Source organism: Euwallacea similis, chromosome 23 (assembly GCF_039881205.1).
Source record: "Euwallacea similis isolate ESF13 chromosome 23, ESF131.1, whole genome shotgun sequence".
NCBI classification, from domain to species: domain Eukaryota; kingdom Metazoa; phylum Arthropoda; class Insecta; order Coleoptera; family Curculionidae; genus Euwallacea; species Euwallacea similis.
In genome coordinates, this window is record NC_089631.1 from 1,836,876 (window position 1) to 1,857,875 (window position 21,000).

Below are 21,000 nucleotides of genomic sequence, written 5' to 3' on the forward strand. Positions count from 1 at the left end.
AGTAAGTTTTCGCCTGTTTATAGGTCATTTGGAGATCAGAACGCGGCGCTCGTTTCACAAATAACATTCGCTTCTAACAGTTTGGGGAATTTGCAGGGGAAATATAAGGTACCTGTGTCAATTAAGGCCAAGCTCATAATAAAGCCAATACCCTCATCTACAAAATATCTTCAACTGGCTGCGGCCCAGGAATAATCGATTTTTCGAAATTTTCATTCCTTCGATATTTTCCTTAAAGAATTATTGGTATTTAGTCCAGGAGCTTTTGAATCGAATCACTGTACTACAGATATATAATTTAGGAAGATGTAGGACTTAGCTACAATTCGGTAAAAGTAATTCTATGTTAAGTTTTATAGTATGCGAAAAAATTTGGAAAAACTTTTGGAACATTTTGGTTCAAATTTGCAGGTAGTCGCGTTATTACTAGCGAAAGAGACTTCCATTGAGCATCATTTATATACTTTAAATTATCTATACATCTAGAGCAACGTTTTTCAACAAGATTCACCATTGTCAAGAAGACGCTTGTCTTTTTGACAATGGCGATTTCTGGACAAGAAACCTACCTATGTCCTTGAAGCTAGAAACTAGTCTGTTGCTCTTTTCTTGATAGCTATTATTGGACCCATTTGGCAGCGATTCGTAACTCACATTATTATTAAGAATTTCAAGAGAGTTTTGTTGATATTCTTGCTGTTTACATACTGGACTTTTCATAATCTTTCAGTAGCGTGAATATATAGCACATTGAGTAAGTTGTAATAAATAATGGTATTAAAGCCATCAGTTAGTATGCACGTAAATTCAATCCTAATTAAATCCACATCAGAGAAAGCGTGACTATACATTCAAAGCTGGTTAAGGTATTTTTCAATGAAACATTCTTGATGAAAGCATGATAAATTGCCTTTGCAGTGATATATTACTTTCCCTACGATTGCCTGTAAAAACGCATATAACAAACGCAGATGTTAGTCGCGCGAACAAATGCTAACACACGCGTGTGTTAGGAAGGAGAAATGACTGATGGGCAAAGCACAATGAGCCACTCTAGCTAAAATAATTATTATGGGGTAATATGGCATTTTACTAGTCAAGTAGGTGACATACATATGTCGTCCCACGTGCATCAAAAATAGCAAAAAGATGTTAATTTCCATAATAATGTTGAGAAAAATATCATGAAATGACATAAGTGTATACCGTGCGACTCTAAATTGTACCTCCCTGTTAACTTTTCCAGTAACTATCATTTCTTTAAAATTCAAAAGCAGCATTAAATAGGACAAAAAATGCTATCTTTTGGGATTTGTTTATTTTTAACACATGTTTTTTATGTCATAGGTAGTACAAAATTGCCGATTTCTTTAAACTGAAACATAGGTCAAGTGACACCTCAAATTGAAGATTTTTCAAAACTACGTTCAATGGTGTATTGCGATTAAAATATATTGATTAGTTTTTGACGAAAACAACTATAAATTTGGTAGAAAATGCAATACCTCAGTTTGGTAATAAAATGTATTAACTCAGTTAAATAATATGTAAAAAACTTGTTTGTTGATAGGAAACAGGTAGGTTTTCGATTTTGTACTCACAAACAGTGTTTAGTTTTTATTTATTTATTCATTTTTTTGCTCAGACCAAAGATTGTTTATGAGCACAACATCGAAAACATACCAATTTCCTATCGACAAACCAGTTCTTTCATCGTTTACATACCATTTAACTGAGTTTGTATTGCATTTTTTACCAAATGTGTTGTTTTTCTCGAAAACTAATCGATAGATTTCTGATCTTAATAGACCGTTGAATGTAGTTTTGAAAGTCTTTTACTTTGAGGTGTCACTCGTCCCATGTTTCAATTAAAAAAAATCGATCAGTTTGAGTTACCGGTAATGTATGTAAAAAAAATAAACAAATGATAAAAGATAGTACTTTGTCCTATTTAATGCTACTGTTGATTTTTTTAAAAATAATAATTTGTTAAAAAGTTAACAGGAGAAGGCGAGACAGTTTAGAGCCGCACGGCATAACTCGCGAGAAATAATGCTTGAGTGACTGCCGTCTTCGTCTACGGTTCGTGCGCATCATTTCACCCTCGTACGTTAAGAGTTTTTGGTTTTTTTTTGACATTCTTCCCTTGTTATGTAACCCGCTGCCATATGTGTGCGCAATAACGCCAGATTTACTTCCACCCCGAGCGCAAGGCTGGAAAGAGATCAATTTAAATTAGGTAAAGAGTGTGAAATAACAGAGCAAAGCTCTGTTCTCTCACTGTAACTATACGGGGATCCTGCTGGAAGTTACCGGCAACAAAGGGCATAATTATTAAGCATATCCAGCTACTCGCGTGCACTCTGCTTTGTTTGCGAACTTTCAAATACAATAGAGCTTGCTTTTACGGGGAAAATGGTTAGAGAATACAAAAGTGCGAGTTGCTGGACACGTCCAAAAGTTATTTACTAATATGCTTACAAAGAGTGATCAAAGTAGGGGAGTATTGGCGCTATATTAGTTAGATTTGCCCGAGGGATGAAAACTTCCTAATATTTTGCCACAATGCAGCTGTTCTAAAGTAGAAAGTTCACATATGTTACCGAGCTAACCGAGCATATGTAATGGAGCTTCGCTACGAGCTGAGCAACTTTCCGCCTAATTTCGACAATACCCGTGCAAAGCAGATTGCTTGTAGTGACATGGTTTTAGCACGTGCTGCTTTAATCGTCTGTGCGTGTATATCTCACATCTACAAATTGTTTCCTTGTTTCAGCTCATACCGGGGGACCTAACTTGGTGTGGAAATTAATTATTAGTACGTATATCAGGATTAGACGCTCTGGAATGGAGCGGAAAACTTAGTGGAATTTAAACGGTAAGTAGATAAGTTTCCTGCAGGGGTCTTTGGTGTTTAGACAGTTTTGCACCGCGGAATAGTTTCCATTGTATTTTAACTAAACCAGCCAATTTCCGAGCCCAATTACCGCTTGCGGGAATTGGACCTTCAAAACTGCGCAATTAATCTTCTTCCTTGGCAGCACTTCCCCTCGCATGTTTAGCAAAAACAAAAATCCATTAAAAAAACAAACTTTAGCCGCAAAGTTCGTCATTTTCTACTTTGTCTCGTTTCCCAGTTTTTCCTCATGTCAATTATTTAGCGTTTCGTTGGAAACTGTGTCAAACTTTATATATCTGTAAGCCCCGATTTAGTTAAAATCGGAAAGAGGAGTTTGAAATGCAAATATTTATCATTTCCCATTCAAAATATGTGTTGCCGTTATACCGGGTTTTGCGAATGGAAATTGAGCGGTTTTCCGTGAAAATTGGGCGAGTTTTCCGGCACTGTTTTAAATTTCTGTTTCAATTTCAATGAGCGTCGATGAAAAGAGACATATGTGTCCATGGGAATTGTAGGGTAAGGCTTCTCTCACAGGGAGATCCTGTCCCCTTTCTTGTACTCACTGTTCATGGAGGTCTTGGGTGGCAATTTTTGACTCTAATCCCGTGAGAATGTCTTTGAGCTTTCTGAGGAAAGAGACATATGTGTACATGGGAACTTTAGGACAAGGAGGTGCTCTTCTCACAGGGAGGTCTTGTATCCTTTCTTGTAGTCAATGTTTGTAGATCACTTGAGTGGCAATTCTTAATCTTAATCTTGTGAGAAAGCTCCTGAGTTTTTTCTGAAAATTCTCATAGGATTCATATACTGGAAAAATTGTCTAATTCCTTGATCGATAATAAAACGGACAGTTCGTATAAGTACTATTCATGGCTAATAGATATCATGCACGCACCTTCCCATTTAAAACAAAGAAGTACACGTGCTGAGTTTTCAGGCTGTCTGTAATTACAACTAATTAAAATTAATTCTTTTGTTTCAATGCAGACTCCCTACAGCGCTGAATACCTTTTAGTGCGTTGTTTAGCCTACTGAAAAATTAAATAACAACCTTCTCGTGCTGGGGTTTCCAAGTTGATTATTATTCTTGGGAAAAGTTACCCTCAGCGCTGAATATCTCCCCGTGGGTTTCCTTTCGTACGACTGATTAAATCTCTGTGCAGAAGATTCTGGAGGTTATAATCTGTTTTCTAAAGTATAAAATTCAATTAATATCTAATTTATGTCCGATATATTACCATCACCTTTTCTACATCGACATCAAGAATTTTCCCAAATTTGCGCATCGTTAAGCGTTGCTTTCCATTTTCCCAGTTCCAGTCAAAAAACAACAATGAAACCTGTATATTTGTGTAAATTTTTAATTGCCCCTGATAAAACAATTCATAGCCTTATCGGTTTTGTTGCCGATCTGTCCCTGAGTGATTGAACAGAATCCCTTCTTTCAAGTGGTAGAAAGCTACGATCTGAAGGTATCTCTGTAGGTTCGCAGTTAGATTCATTAGGCGCCTTTGGGGATGAGGGGATTTTTCGAAACCAAGGTAACACTATTTCATCGCGACGCGAAATGCCGCAAACATTGCAGGCGGTGGAAACAACAGTAACGAGGACAAGGGCGCGGACGACTCGTCAGAATATCCACGGGACAGCTGCATACACGACAATTGCAATTTTTATTATGTATTATTTTAGATCACTCTGGAGAATATCCGCTGACTCCTAAATGTCTTTCTACGAGCTTCAAAAAATTGTTACAGTTAAAAAAGCCTAAGTTGCGCTGCGCTTTACAGTAACGAGGGGCAGGAGTTTTCAAAATTTCAGTCGCTTTTGAAGGGGATAATGCGTAACTTTATCCTAATTTAAACGACCTCACGTGGTCACTGATATCCCCGCGGTTAAACTTCAGAAACGGACACCACCATGGCTTTATTATCTAGAGCGATGGAGGAAACGAGTTTTCCAATTCGCGACGCATTAAGTTTTTGCAGCTTCCACAATTTTCTCGCTCCTTTCTTACCGCTCGCATGCATTATTTCTTTTTTTTGTTATTTCAGCCTGCAAAATTCTTCCATTATCTGGTGCGTATGCTCCACCCTGGGGCTTCTCATGCAATTGAAACGAAACTAAGGATAAATCAGCCTACAATCGGGACCTGTCAAGAGCGGGCCTATTTCCGTTCTTGTATAATCGATAGACATTTTAGGAGTCCATAAACTGAAGCTCTGCCAAGTTTGATTGGAAGCTTAACTAGATTAATACTGTTCCGAGCCGTGGACTCACATTAATCCAAAGCAAATTGGAGATAACCCGGTTAAAATGTCTTTGTTTCTAGTGCACAATGTGTTCATGAAGAGCTAATCACTCCAAAATTACTGCAAGTTTATTACGGAAAATGCATTGGGATGTATGAATTAGTGAGAGCCGGAGAAGAGCTCTTGCAATGTGGGTTAATTGGACACCATGTGAATGAATATTTATAAGCATATGAGTAGGGTCGAATCAAAAATCCCTAAACCCTTATCTAATATTTATTAAGTTTATTTTTGGAATAGAATGTGATTTCTGCTGAAAATCTCTCTTTTGGCCTAAAACAGAAGGCATTTTGGTAGGCCAAGGTTAACTTGTTCTGTATTGCCAATTGAGGCCGGAAATCGCTCGGTTACGTGATTAATTTCTCCAGCTGCATAATAGTTGTGTTCCCGACACAGGCGAATTCCAACCGTCTTTTATAAATAATGTTAATCAAAGGGATAGATCGACGATGCTGATGAACTACTGCTTCCATTTTAGGTTCGTTATAATCCGATTTACCTCCGGGGGAATCTCGCATTAATTGGGTTTCGAAAAGTCATCGATGAGGAATGATGGAAACTGCTTTTGTCTTACTGCGAATCCAACTTTTCAAGACTTGAAATTCCTGCTCGTGACAGGAAGATGAGGGATAGTTCATAATTAGGGAGTATTAACAAAGATGCTTTTGAGTCTCGCTTTTCAAACAACAAATTTCCTTTAGATATCGCTATAAATCCGAAACAGCAATAGCTTCAGCTTCAGGAATTGCAAATAAAGGGATCAAAAGATTAAAGTTTCGGGAATAATAATATCCAACCGCTGGGAACGGATGCACGGAAGCTCTCCAAAACTAAAATATTTGCAATTGGGGTTTGGGTTTTCTTAGGACTACGGAGAAAGTTTTCGATTTTTGATGCTTTGCAGGGCTGAGCCTCGGGAATAGATTGTCTCTGGGGGCTCACATGGGAGGGCGATGGGCGTCTTCATCAGCGCCGCCGTTTTTCTAACCACTTCTCCTCATGAAAGCGATAAGGTGACAACTAATCCATTACCTTGCCGCCTGCTAAATCGACAGGAACGACTCGAAATTAAAAGCTTTTCATTTGGATTTATTGAAGTCAAAGGGAGAGATTTCACCGACATTTAGCACTAAGTGCCTTCCAATTTTCTTTAATCGAACGCTTTACCACCTGCCTCTTCTCAGTGTTTCTTCTAAACCTCCGGCGGAAATTTTTATTCGAAACTCGCGTATCCGTCTACATTGCAGGAAAAACTGCCTGATTATGTTGCCACACTCACATGTCTTCACTGGAAAGTCAGTAAAAAAGAAATTTGGGTCTGATCTACTAAAAAATTCCACCAAACATGATGTTTCGGTAAATCTTTAAACAACTTTATCCAGAGGAAAACAGGAAAATCCAGACAGGCTAAATTGGCTAACATTTTCCCCCTATCCTGAAAAATCCCCTTTCGCATGTGCTCAGTCAAATAAATGAACTTCGGATTTGCATCTGAAGAGCTCACATTTTTTACTAAACCTCCATGTCGAATATATCTGAAAGTGCTCGTTTTCACTCCGAAAGGTTTCGGCATTGAGGTGAATTATGAAAAATATCTTGTCGATAATATTGTGCCGGGATGAAGTGGAAGGCCTCAAGGGGCCGATAATGATAATATAATATACTGTGATATCTCGAAATTAGTTTGGAAACTTTGTTGAGATAAGAGAACTCGGGAAAGTGTTTCCTCGAGTTTAAACTAAAATTTATGCCTTAAAATACTCTGTTTCTGCCACTGAACTCATATCGTCCCGCTTCATGAAGACTATGAGGGAAAAAATGCCCAATTTCCCAGTCACTTACTTTTTAAGAGAACGTTTTCCAGCATCTGCATTCCTCGTCTCGCGTGGGAAAACATTGAGATTTCAACAAAATTGGGAATTTTCTTGCGTTTTCCTTCTGCAAATTTGGGTTTCATCTAATGATAAAACTCAATTCTCTGGTTTAAAAATGCTCCGAAAGCAGAGAGATTTAATTCCAAATTTCCTTCCCCAAAGAAAATCCTACAATGGAAGGATGGACTGCGGAGCTGACAATAACTCCTAGATTGAGCCATTTTCGATGAACAGGCTTAGAGGATCAAAAGTGAAAAGGAAAATGTTGATAAGAAAGTTCTGGAAAGTCTGACGGCTCCTTTTGTGTATTTATTAGCAGGCAATTAAAAAACTTTTTGGAATATTTCCCTAAATGTCTCTTATTTTGCGGTCTTATTTGATGTTTTTTAAACAGCTTTAAGGTCAGTTGTTTAAGACCTGAGGGTGCGAGGGGAGTTCCCACGTTCGGCACGTGCCTTCAATTCACCTAGAGCATAAAAATAATTCGCGAACTTGTTATTAAATTAAAAATTCTGAAGGATTTTATGCCCAGAGCTCCGCAGTTAGAAAAATTTCATAGAAAATGTTTTTATTAGATTTTGTTTACATTTTAATCAACTTAAAGGCAATCAGCAACATATCTAGTGCAACAATAGCAGCTGCAGGCAGACGCTTGATGTAGATTGTTTCATATTGCTTAATAAATATTTCGGTAAAGAACCGCAGCTATAATTATAAATGAAACTAAATACTATCCTTTCCCCACCCCCCATATTTTAAGCAGACTCTCACTACGAGCTGCATTCCATTGTGTCTGAAAATTACCTCAGCCATTATCCCCATAAAATATGCTTAAATTTAATTAAGTGACTAATTAGTTTCAATGCCACAAATATCCCCTTGGAGTTGCAGGAGATACGAGAATATACCACTTTTGCCCTAAAAAATATAGGGAGGCTCAAAAAAGTTTCAGTATACGAATGGATGAAAATCAGACGCATTAGCATCTAGTTTGATAATCAACTAATTATACAGTAAAAAGGCCGGAATGTAATGTATGAGTATGCGCAGATGATGCCTTTGATTCCTTCCTTATCTTTGTTTTTTGGTGCCACTCTGTACAGAGTGCCTGTTTCTGGAGCTGAATCATCAGAATCTCGGTAACCATAAAAGATACGAGGTCGGTTAAATCAAGGCAAAATTGTGCAATTTGGAGTTCGGGAATATCCTGTTTGAAGATTTGAAAAATTTCGATTAGTTTCAGAGATATTCGAAAAAACAGAAATTTTGGAAAAACGTTTATATACGCTTTTTCAGCTTATTTTTCGGATTAATTCAAAATGATTGATTATGATAACACTTCATCACTGCAACTTTTCCTCTTTAGCAACGTAGCAATGTCATATTTGAAATCCGACGTTTCGATTTTCGGCAATTATCTACATAGCTTGGTTTTCCATGGACATAATTTTGGGTTTTCCTCTTTTTAAATTTAGCTTTTTTTCGGATTACAATGATGTGTTACCTGTTAAGGCTTAGTCTTACAGCTTTGTGAAAATACCAAAAACTGTTTCTTGTGAACTGCAGAAGCGGGCACCCTATATATTCGTCGAAACAATAAAAGCTTATTTCCACCAACGATTTGAACAATCTAATTTAATTGAGGAACATTCGTCTGATAGCAATACGAAATTAAATTAGATCCAGAAGTTTCTGCACCACGAGCTCAACTGGGGTAAATAAACGGAATTCTCTGGAAAATAGATTTATTCAATTCCAATCTGTCACCTAAGGAAACAGCAGTCGGAAATTAAGTTCATCGATGGCTCTCGACATATAAAGGCTTTCAGTCTATTAGAGCTTATTTAAGAACTTATCTATTTAGCAGGTTGGAAAAAGTGGGAATGAATGTGTTTTATTGACGGCTTAATGCAGGATTTTGCATATAAGAACAGCGTAAGAAATCCAGAGATAACCTCAAAGCTTTTACAGGAGGGAAAATATTCCTGGAAGCGGAAGCAATAAACTTAAGGGTAAAACGTGAAAAATCGCAATTTCTGGAACAGACTATAAACCTAAAATGTTCTTATTTTTAGTAATGCGGCTCCTCCTCATTTCTGTGAGGAGTTTATCCGGCCATATTCTCGCACTGATGCTGATGCCCGAATTCGCCGTGTCAACCGTAACAGTCAGAATCATGTGCGTGAGGAAAATACGTAATATACAGGGCGTCCTCGATGTCATTATATTAAACAATTATAAAAATTTTGTACTTACCTATGACAGCCCTAATTACACAAGAGTCGCAGGTATTCGGGGAACCTGCAAAGATAAAACATTTGAGTATCGGCTACTTTTCTTACCTCTCATTTCAATACTTAATTCAAGTCAACTTCCTCATTTGACGCATCAAGTTGGCTAGGTTCCTTTATCACATGTGTTGCTGCCATCTATATTTTCATGAAGGTAGCTGTAACAGTTATTGACTTAGAATCCAAGAACTCTTTATCGATCCTGCGAATGTTTTATCCAGTCCAATATTGTTTTCAGCCCGTAGCTATCAGATGGCAGCTTCACCTTTCTGAAATTCGGGAAGCAAGAGATCAATACGATGTGGGGCGCAATTTGTTGTGTAAGGGATGAAGGAGGGGTGGATGAAAGATGAATGAAACTGACTACATCTGTAAGAGATGGAATGTTGAATGAAGAGCTGTATTAATGAGATTTCTGGTTTTAATTATGTTGATTGGATTGTTCCTTGTGCTGAAATTTGAAGTTTTTAATTTGAAATTACATGCAATTTAATACGTTTTCATGTCAAAATTTCACTTCGATTTGAGAGAGAAGGAATATTTTTCTTCATGTTGAAAACATTGAAAAAACATTTTCAGGATTATTTTTTTCGAAAAACACTGATAATGCGCGAATCCAAAATTAGCTGATTTCATATTTAATTTAATATATTTTTTAAATTTAATCTAGCAATTATTTAATTTAAATTGCTATATTTTCTCTTTTATAATTTATAAGACGGTTTAATGTTTTTTCCATAGGCTATAATAAACGTTCCTTAAGAAACTCCCGATTATTTGATGGCAAAACAAATGTCTTGCACATATGAGGTAATAAACGTATTTCTCCACTGGCTTGACCTTTTCCTTTTCTGACCTTTGATGGGGGATTGTAACAGAAATCATTGTTTGCACCACAGCATTGTTAATGGTAATTTCCATTAGACTGTCCACCATCCCTTTTGGCGCAAAGAAAATGTATTTTTGGTAATTCCATTCTCTCGGAAACTACAGCGAAATATCAGCCTCACACGTTTCTTTTGGTTCTTTAGAGCTGATTTTATTATTTTTGTACATCTACTTACATATATTTGTAAATTTTTAATGTGGTATATTCCATACTATATGCATATGACTCCTTTCCATCTAGGTCTTTTTGCCAAAAATGGTTTGCGACCCAGGCCAAATAAAAGTAAAATTTTCGAATTTTCACCCACTTTCCAGGGTCGTGGAATTTCTTGGAAAGCTCGGTAATCTAATAATTAGCCTCCCTCCAGGTCATTCGAGCATCGCAAATGACAAATTTTAAATAAGGTTAAAATCGTGATTTAAATATTACATGAGCCAAATCAGGAAAAATTTGTTTGTTTTTGAGAAATTTTTTATATATTTTTACAATACATTAAGCTACATAATTAATCACTAACGCTCCCCTCAAAACCCCCATTAAAACATCCCCTCACAACATTCCACAAGTCGTCATGCCCATTCTGGAAAGCTTTTCCATGGGTCCCGGCTTGACGTAGCGCCGATCCAGAGTTACTTTCGCGTGACCGCGGCAGCATCGAGTTATTTCGCTCGTCCATTGTTTTGACAGGTGACATTCGGGCGATTCGCGCTTATTTTCGAAACGTGTTGCCCCTTGCCCTCTTCGCCCGCATTAGTGATTAAAACAACAAAAAGTGGTAAAATTTGGTGTAACTGCATAACTGAGTAGAGTATGATGCGTATTTAACGAAATGAGAGTCATGTTTTGAGGGATTATGGTAAAGTTGATTGGAACAGTCCAATTTGGGCTGGAGAGGTTCACCAATTAAGCAGGTTTTCGAGTGTTATTCCAATTGCCAGTTGAGAGTTGATTGATGGTTAAATGTTGATAATTACATATGAATATTCCCTAGTTTTGTCTCCATTTTTGTTCATCCAGTTATCTGCCTATAGCGGAGGGGATTTTCCTAGCATTTCTGTGTCATCTTTCAGTCCCAGATTTCTACTTTAAATTGCTTCACCAGACATACATTCGTTGATTAGAAATAACCGAGTTATGAAATGGATTATTCCGCTTTATTTTACGATCTCTTTGTCATTAAACTTAAACCTACATTTTCTGTTTTATTGCTATTACTGCTGTTAAAAAGATCAACAATCCAAGACTTTTAAAGGGAAATTTCGATTTTTTAAAGGTTTCCGACAAAATTTTAATGGTTTCTAAATAAACAATGATTAGAGACTACATCTAAGATTTCAACTGTACTCAGAAGACCATCAAAATGCTATGTAAAGTTCTAAATTGCCAATTTCTTCCTTCATAGCAACGCAAATAATCATACATTTTTTGCAGGAAACTCATCGCAAAAAACGGAAAAATAATTTTAGTGTATTTTCAAATTTAAATCCTTTCATTTTATCATTCCTGGAAAACAATGGCAGAACTAATCCGAAAATATGTAGGATTTGCAGATGTTTGAAACCTCTTGAACAATCATGCATTATAAGCTTCTTATGGAAAACAATACATGAATTTCTACTATAGTTCCATCAGCACTTCTGTGGCACGACAGGCTTAAAAATAGAATCATTGAAAGCATGTTCGATCGAATATTTCAATCGGTGATGTCGTCTGACTTTGTAGCACAGAAACAACTAAAAAAATGGGCATATTCCTTTCATTTTTAGTGAAAAATGGTACCAAAAAATCCCATCATGCATGCATGCATACTAAGTTTCCACATGGCAACCACCGCAGCCCGGAAATTACCTCTAATTGTGTTAAGCAGACGCTCATGAAAAAGGGTGTGAATAGCACACGTTTTTAATGTTATAGGGCAAGGTCAAGTCAACATAGACCTATTTTTATGTCCCATTTTGTTCCAGTTTATTGAAAATTCATTAGTAAAAATCTTTTAAAATAAATCTCAGCTGATAGAATTCCCTACCTTATGCACAAACAGCAGGAAGAGTTTTCCTTAATTTTCCTCCGCACTTGACCACGAGTGTTTTTCATTGGTAGGAAATCAATTTAAAAACCTACACAATTCGCACTACCTCAATAAAAGTGAATTGCTCTAGAGCAATGCAAAGTCTAGGTACGTTAAAAGGTTACTGAGTGGTCCTGATTGTGACTATTTCAGATCCCTTGTGGGATATTTTTGTTGGGAAGAGGGTGACAATCAAATTTTGGATCGGTATAACAGAATAGAGAAATCGTGTTAAAACGTGTTTGGCTGGCAAGTTTAGACAGGTTTGAATTAATAGCACTAATTTTTCCCTTCCGGACGAAATTAGGAAGCTAAAACCTAATGCATAAAAAACATTAATCTGCGCACACAATAAAGAACCATAAAGTGAAAGGAATAAAAGACTGGATATAAGGGACTATTCAAGTGGAAATATGGTACATCTCGGACCGGGGCTCCAATACATCGCTGAGGGTGGTAGGGCGTATTTCGACCCCTCTAATCCCGACGATGTCGCAATTGAAGCAAAGAAAATCGTAAGTATTGTCGGTTTACTTTATTGTTGTTTTTATCTAGGCCTAGTCGGGGAGAAATGTCGTGAAATGGTCCTTAATCATTGAGGGAAAATTGCCAAGACAATGTAAAAAGCCATTGCCAAGCGCCCTTAAAAATTCATGATAACAAAATTGCTTTCGATGAGTGGTGGTTATGGTATTTAATGCCAGTTGAGTTTTACTATAGAGACTGAATATTGAGAAAACTGCTGGAAACAAAAACAAATCTAAGCCTGGAAGACATTTTTAAGTACAATTTGCTTTAGATTTTAGAGCGATGAAGGTCGAGAATTCGGAAATAATTGCTACTGGGTAAGATGGCAACGTCGCGTTCGGCATTTGTTTTTAGAAACGTGGATGAAGGTCATGGATTGGTAGGAAAGCGCCACATGCCGGTTTGCCAGATATAATAATAAACCTGAGATTTGGCTGCTTTGTGAAAAAAAAATTCATGATAATAATGATCGAAAAACGGAGACTCTTTTAAGCATTTAAGCTCATGGCAAATAATTGTTGATATTAACAATACTCATGACATAACACACACGCTAACTATAACTTACACGAAAAAAAAATCAGATATGTGATGGTATCAATTTTTTCCAGTGGCGGTACTGTTTTTTTACTACCGCCTTAATATAACACATTTGTTAAATTATTTGAACTATAGAAAAACAAACAATTTAATGAAATTACTTGGGCATTCTTTAAGCATCCGAGCGTATCTCTGCCCCGAAATTCTTAAAAAAAAAAGAAAGACAAACATATTTCATACCTAAGTAAACCCCATTTTGATTAAACAAGAAGATTGAGCGAGGTTATTCGATCCAGAGATGATTTAAGTTCTTGAGCTCCTCGCAGTTTAAGCTTTCGCTGGTTGGGAAATCGCGCCCACGCAGCTTTCTCTGAAACATTAAAATATTTATGAGAGGAGGTATTAAGCTCAATTTAGATTTATATTCAGGTGTTGAGAGAATAAAAATATTAATAGTAAGTGACTTAGTGAACTTGAAGAATTGAAGGAGCTAGGGAATTGGCTTTTAAGTCCGCTTTATTTTTGATTTCAACTTTCATTATCGCGAACAAAGGGTGCAGAAACCAGCGAAATGCCCGTAAATTAAACTTTCGTTTCCCTATGGAAAATTAGAATTTCCCAGGGGTTTTGTTCATAAATCTTATTTCCTATTTTCGTTTTCCATAAAGCCCTACTGCAGGTGTAATTTTTATTTTCAAATCTCCCACTTGCGAAGCAGCTTCTGTTAAATAAAAATCATACAAATTCAAAACCGTTAAAACTAGAACAATAGCAGCTGCTGATAACTCCGGGAATTAATTACGCCACAATTTTTGTCTTACAACCTTCAAGGATTAAATTTAGTTCGTTGCGAAGTTGGAAAAGGAGGTTAAGGACTCCTGATAGAAATTTGCTGTTTCAATGGATTTCACGGTTGCAGCAGGCAGGAGGGCAATCTTCAATGTTAATGGGTCATTCGTGCGCTTAAAGAAATTATATGGGAAGGGCAAACGCGAGATTAACATTTAGAAGCAGGGAAAGTTACGTCTTGAATTAACTGGCACAAAAAGCTCCATGTGAATTACCGATGAGGTAAATTAAACTTTTTCTGAATGAAATGGGATGTGAAATTCTCAAGTAAATATTTAAATTGGAGAATAGAGAGGGAATGGAGTTCTGGCGGAATGGCCTGTGTAATTTGAGTGCAGCGTGAAAAATTGCACTTGAGAAAACCTGTTCTCTCTGGAATGTCAATATAATTCGATATAATTCCAAGTAAAGCCTCCTACCCAGGCTCAAGTTTTGAATTTTCTCCCACGCGTCCTTGTTAGATGCAGATGAAATCTTGCTACTTAAGGCATGGAAGAATTTGTAATGAAATACCACTCTGTATAATAATCTACTCACAAAAAAATCTCTCCAAATATACCGAGAACTTATTTGACGGCTTAAAGTATTTCCAACTAAATTGTGCCTCTAGGAGTTAATCTGAAACCTTCAACACAGGGGCAGGAAAGACTACAATAAAAATAACGACAAGAAACTAAATCTATTAATTCTAACAATCGTACTTATATAAAGGAAAAATTACAGGATTAATATCACGCTGAAATGTGTCATACATTTTATAACAGGAATCAATCAGTCCGGGCTTGGCAAGCTTCAGATCATTCCACATGAGATTCAACAATTTTATACAGCTTAAGACCTGAAAATGGGGATTTTTGTCAAAAATATTATTTATTCCTTGGGGTAAAATTCAATAAAACATAATCAAAAGAATGTAAGAGGAATATCAAGTTCGACTACTTTATAACTAGAAATTCCAAAATATGCGAACCTTATTATCTCTCTTGTGAATCTAAATTGAACTACTTGATTGGTTATTCAGGTACAACACGGTTTTCTCGAGTGGCGGCTTATGTTGAATTGAACAAAATTTACATAAAAAAATGAAGTTTTATTCCAGAAAATTTATCAAAAATATAATTTTAATTAACATATCAAATAGGGGTTTTTAAAAACGACTTTATCGTACTAAATTCTGTAAAAGAACACGAATTTCTACTTTGGAACAGTAATTTGTCCATTTTTTATCTTATATTTTTATATAAATCTTAGCAGTACATTTAATTGTCTAGTCCGTGAGACAATTCCTAAATGGGGTGAAATGTGTTTTATCGGAGGCGCCCTGTAAGTATGTCGTCGATCAAAACGCTCTAAATGACTATTAATTGTTCTATAAAAAAACTCGGAGATTCTCTAAGGAAAACATAGTCAATACGGCGTAGGATATGTACTTTTGGGCAAATGTATAGAGTACATCTACAATCAGGCCTACAATTAGGTGTAATTTATTACAATATTGACTACGTTTACGCTATTAACGGGAAAAAAATAATTCGTCACTCTCAATTTCCAACCGTATCTAAGTCGAATGTCCGTTCAATAATAGTGGTATGTTGTTAGTCGAAAATTTTCTATTTAGTTTCTAATTTTCCACTGAAATATTTTCTTTTATTGGATTTTTATTCTTTAGAAGCAAACCCTAATTTTATTTCCTTTTGTGTACAGAAATAACGGACAAATAGAGTGGTTTTCTCTATTTTATGCGACTGACAATGTATACAAGTTGTGAAATATTGTTAAACGACCCATATCTCTCCAAGCTTGTTTGATACGATGGTAAAAGGAAAAATCTATCACACGTGTCTTGCTTGGCGTTTTACTCCCGTCCAGAGACCGGAGAATAAGACGTAGTGCAATTATCTGATGGAAAATTGCTTTTCATCTATACAAACTAATAAAAGTCAAGATATTCGTGAACACCTGAAGACATGTTTTGTGGTATTTTTTGCCTTTGTATGTGCAACAAATTGTATATAAAAAAAATTAAGTACTTTAAAAAAATACCCAAAATCAACAAAATTACATACGTTACTATTTTCATCCTTTCCCAACATCTGCCCTTGCAAATCCTGTATCGTCCGGGTCAAAGCCTTAATAAATTTATCATGAGGCGCGATTAAGGAATCCAGATCGTGCGCTTTTTCCAGCTGCAACTGGAAATCGAGAACGGCCTTGGCGAAAACCAACCCAAACACGAAATGCTGCAGACTGTTCATTGCATTTATCAAACAGAATTTTAAGCGAATCAGTTGGGCAATGGATTTATTTTTAAGGTTCGGTTTTACGGTTTTGCGAACTGAATCATCGAAGTTTGATCCCATATCTGGAAAAATACCATGACAAAATTTCTGTAGAGCCAAATTCTTAAATTTACCTGACAGAGACATATGGTTGAGCGTATACAAGGCCCATTTAAGTTTCAGTAAAAACTGGAATATTCTGTTATAATTCTCTAAATGATCTCTGGTGATTATAGCGTTTAATGGCCAAGATATTTCAAAGTCCAGCCGTACAGAGCTACAGGACTCCAATGAGTTTAAATAACGAGCAGGATGGATGACTTGCACTGAACAGTTAAGATAAAATTCCGGATATAAATCCATGAAAATATCGTGTAGTTTGGATGTCAGCCATACATTATTTGGGCGGTATTTGCTTGAGATTTCTGCCTAAAAGACTGGATTTTAAAGCTGCTCTTCTCGGTTACAAAGCGTAATTGTAACCTGATTGAAAATGCTTCGGTAGAGTGGAGATATAACGTCATCAAAGAATAAATACAAGTGATTCAGGAAATTGAACAGTTTTTCTAAAAAATGATCTTGAACCAACAAGTTTTTAACCAACAGTCCAGTTCCCGAAAACCTGTTTTCTATAATTTCCATTAAGATTGGTTCAAAGAAGTTTGTTTTAGGAAATAAGTGGGTTGTAGTTTTGGAAATCCTGAAATTGAAAACTTGAAGCAAATAATCATGTTTGGTGTTGTTCACTCGTTAACCCGAGTCTTTGAATAAATATTTTTAGAGTTAAAAAGTATTGAAAACCTTTCATGTAATGTGCTGATACTCTTGGCTTCCTCCTGAGGTTTCTTAATGAAAAAACTCTCAAATGCAGCCATTAAAAATCCATCACTGATATCTATCATGTTATCCAGCTTCTGCAAATCTGGATTCGTACGGGGGATATCCTCCCCAATGACCGGATATATGTAATCGGGTTCATCACTGGTTTCACACCAATTCAAATCTTTTATAAGATCCATAGTGCTTGTCTTAATTTCAGTTGAATCCGTACTGATGTTTGGCTCAGTACTGGTCTGATATGGAGCTGCCGCTGAGATGTTGAATTCCTCAATTTTTTGAAGGACTTTTTCAATAAATTCTTGAAAGATTGAGTCTGGAATAAGCACGTAAATCCTGAAAATTTTATTAAATATTTTTTGAATTAACTATTACTTTTTAATTTGACTGTATCATTGTGTTTTCCCAAACACCTCAAAAAATTAACATTTCTCCCAATTTCCAAAACTCGTTGCAGAAATATCTTTAAAACTGAATTTTCTCTGCATTGCTCATCCACTTCATCATTCACAATAAATTGCCCATAATCCCCTTCTTGTCTGGAAATTTCCAAGCTGAATCTAAACCTCACTAAAAACAATCCTCACTTTTTAATCACAAATTCCCCACTAAAATCAGTCAAGTCGTTCTTCATCAGCCAAGATTCAGTGATATTCAAATAGATGTATAAGCTCTCCAAAAACAAAGTTAACTTTAAATCTTGTTCTTGCTTATTGGCAGAAAAATTTAGAGATTCATGCAGACGTTTTATGAAGGTGGCTGCACAGAAACAGGCAGATTTTTGTGTGGGATCTACTATTACTTCATCATGGATTCTCTTTAGGACTTTAGCTGGTATTAGGATATTCTTCAAGTCATCAGCAAGATTAATAAGAGTGTATGTAGTTTCTAAAATATTTTTCAGTTAATACAAAATTGTCTTGAAATAGTGTTGAGTTTTACCTTGCTTTCTGACTTGATCTTCCAGATCACATATTTGCTTATATACTGGGGTTAAAATGGCTCTGATGCAGCTACAATAACTTTGGTATGTGCGAGCCACTAAATCATTCTCCTCAAACAAATCTTTTTGAACTGAATCTTCAAACTTCCTGAAAAACTCTAGTAGTTCTATGTAGGGGATGAACCCATTCAAATAAGAGTAAAAGGCAAACTGAAATAAGGGATTTTTAAGTACCAAAAAATGTTTCATTTCTGCTTAACTTACTGAGCGCACACTGGCCAACGTAACATCTGGTCTTGGTCTGACAGTGTTATGAACCAGCTCAAATGCTTTTGAGTTATGAGGGCGCCATAGCTGCCATAACACTTCCCTTATAACTATGTATTCAGTGATTATTGAGGGAGGTTTTAGGGGTATTAATCCTTGCACTTGGTTATTCACAAAATCCTCCCTAAGCATTGAAATAAATTATGTAAATTAACTTCCAAAATAAATCATACCATAAAATTCCAATATTGGCCTCTTTAAACCGACTTTCAGGCTTCATAAAGCAATGCTCTTTTTTATACCAAGTATGTTGGATAGTGGCCATTAACTCATCTCGACTAGTCCTCAAGTTCAAAATGCATCTGTCTTCTTTACTTTTAATCTGTATTGGTAAGGTAAAGTTCGAAAAATCAGCTGAAGATACAGCTAATTCTGAAGCTAAATCATTGCTTAAGCTTTCAACAGAATCATCATCCTAAGGATAGAAAAATGATCTTTTAGTCAGTGTTACTACTCAGTTAGTTGAGTACTAGTTGCAACTGAACTTACACTTGATTCATCAAAATGTGGATTCCACTGCTCTATGCCTTCATTCAAGTAAGCCTTCCAGTCAATGACTTCTTCCCTCTCAGCTCCTGCAGGTACAAGCACCTCTGGATGATCCAGAAAATGCCTTGTTGGCGACTTTGAGAGGCACAACAAGAACTTTACCAAACTGAGCCTGTTCATATTCTCAGGCTCAGTTTGGGCTGCTGAAATATACGTGTCATAGGCTTTGGTTAAGGCTGTTGCTTGCCTCGAAAAGCCATGGAAGCAGAATTTCTCACACATGCTGTTAACATTGTCATCAACATTTCTCTTGTCTACGAAGTGTGTTGTGCCTGATTTCTTCAATTTCACAGTGAAATACTTTAAAATGTGTTTAAATTGCTGAGTATTTTCCTAAAAATGTTTGAAATAGTTGGGGTTGTTGTTTGAGGTTAAACTTACTTCAAAGCCTGATATTTCGTGGATGAGGTCCTTGAGCAGGCTGGCAATGTTTGGAGAGAGATCTCTGGACATTTTCGTGCTGAGTGTTGTATTTCTTTATGTGCAAAATCAAGAAATACTTGAATTTTAACTAAAACTATAATAAGTGGCATTTAAACATTCACTGTATATTTTTAAATAACAATGAGACGTTGCCAGTTTGCGTAGCCAAAGCAAATTTTAATCAGTATTTGAGGTCAAAAACAATATATCATGGGACATAGAGGATTATTAGTTATTGTAAAATTCATATCTTCCATAATAAAGGAAATAATTAATTTCAGGTATTTCAGTTATGCTTTTAAATCCAGTTTTGTGAATAATATTTTCACATAATTCTTCAAATTCAACTTTTAGTTGACAGTCTGGCAATGATGACGTTAACAACTGTCATATGCACAATAATTTTTATCAAATAGACCATAACGTATCGGTTACCTTGAGTAATCCCACATGATAAACAAGAACACAAACATAATCGCCTTAAAATCGGGACTTTAGATTTCTAAATGCGTTGGATACACTAGAAATGAAATAGATGTACTGGAGTTATGCAACCAAACCAACGAAAGGTGGTATTATGGGTTGCGCGCGATCCAAGTTTATTGATTTTCTTCTGGGAGAAACGTTATGAGTGGAAGAAGAGTGGGGGAAAGTTATGACGTACGAATTGCTACGAGGGTTAATACATTAATCTTGGTTATAAAATAGTAGAATTTTTGGAATGGTGATGATACCTACGAGCAGAGATTGTTAAATTTTCACTTTAACATAGTGCGTAGGTATTTAATTATTATTGAAAGTAAACTTACGAGATTACATGTGCCGGTGGAATTTTAATAATTAATTCCCGCCTATTTTAAACGAAAAAAAGTCTTGTATATCAATTGATCTACGATCTTATACATCGTTTGTTCACACAATTGGAAATTCTATAATGTTTTCAAGCTTCGAGTAATACAGAAATATAATAAGCTGAGTGCTATCAAAGCATACCTTGAATGTTTGCTTTGATTTGTTCTGTTTACCTTATCCTTTATGTTAATATTCATTAAAATTCAGCATTCTTATACTACAATTTGGTTGACTTGCCAAATGTGCCATTCAAATGTAAATGAGGTCTGATTGCGCATATCTATAGCTATGTAAGGAGAGCTAGGTATGTAAAGGTAGATACGACTTTTCCTCTTCAGTAAACAGTGTAATATATGATTTGAACTTTGAGTGATGCGTTATAGTTTTAATAATAAAGTAACATAAAATGTACTGTATACAAAAGTTAAAACAGGTATGCGATGAAAATTTCTTGAGATTAGTCGAAATTTGGGAGAAAATAAGAGAGTTAATTGAAGAAACAAAATTTTCTAATTCTTTCAGGAATATTTGACTCCC

The 21,000-nt window shown here is 36.0% G+C and overlaps 2 protein-coding genes across 7 annotated transcripts in view; one reads left to right on the plus strand and one right to left on the minus strand.

The window, feature by feature from the left end:
- The window catches only part of Syt7 (Synaptotagmin 7), a 260,026-nt gene that overhangs the window by 40,921 nt on the left and 198,105 nt on the right, over positions 1-21,000 (plus strand). For 2 of the 6 annotated variants that reach the window (XM_066401742.1, XM_066401743.1), the window contains one exon: positions 2,777-2,878. Coding sequence is in view for 4 of the 6 variants with exons in the window: in XM_066401738.1 (XP_066257835.1) it covers positions 12,750-12,851 (102 nt within the window). In the remaining 2 variants the exon portion in view is untranslated. Of the gene's footprint in view, positions 1-2,776; positions 2,879-12,661; positions 12,852-20,661; positions 20,897-21,000 lie in introns of those variants that run through there. The other 4 variants (XM_066401738.1, XM_066401740.1, XM_066401739.1 and 1 more) reach the window with 4 other exon arrangements.
- Grip128 (gamma-tubulin complex component 5) lies at positions 14,918-19,747 on the minus strand. The gene is made up of 12 exons (XM_066401727.1): positions 19,570-19,747; positions 19,129-19,521; positions 18,813-19,054; positions 18,577-18,763; positions 18,312-18,522; positions 17,957-18,257; positions 17,745-17,908; positions 17,334-17,685; positions 17,016-17,232; positions 16,667-16,961; positions 16,320-16,615; positions 14,918-15,091 (listed from the first exon to the last, which is right to left on the minus strand). Exons 1-12 carry the CDS (start codon positions 19,639-19,641, stop codon positions 14,942-14,944), a joined length of 2,880 nt encoding a protein of 959 aa, XP_066257824.1. The 5' UTR covers positions 19,642-19,747; the 3' UTR covers positions 14,918-14,941.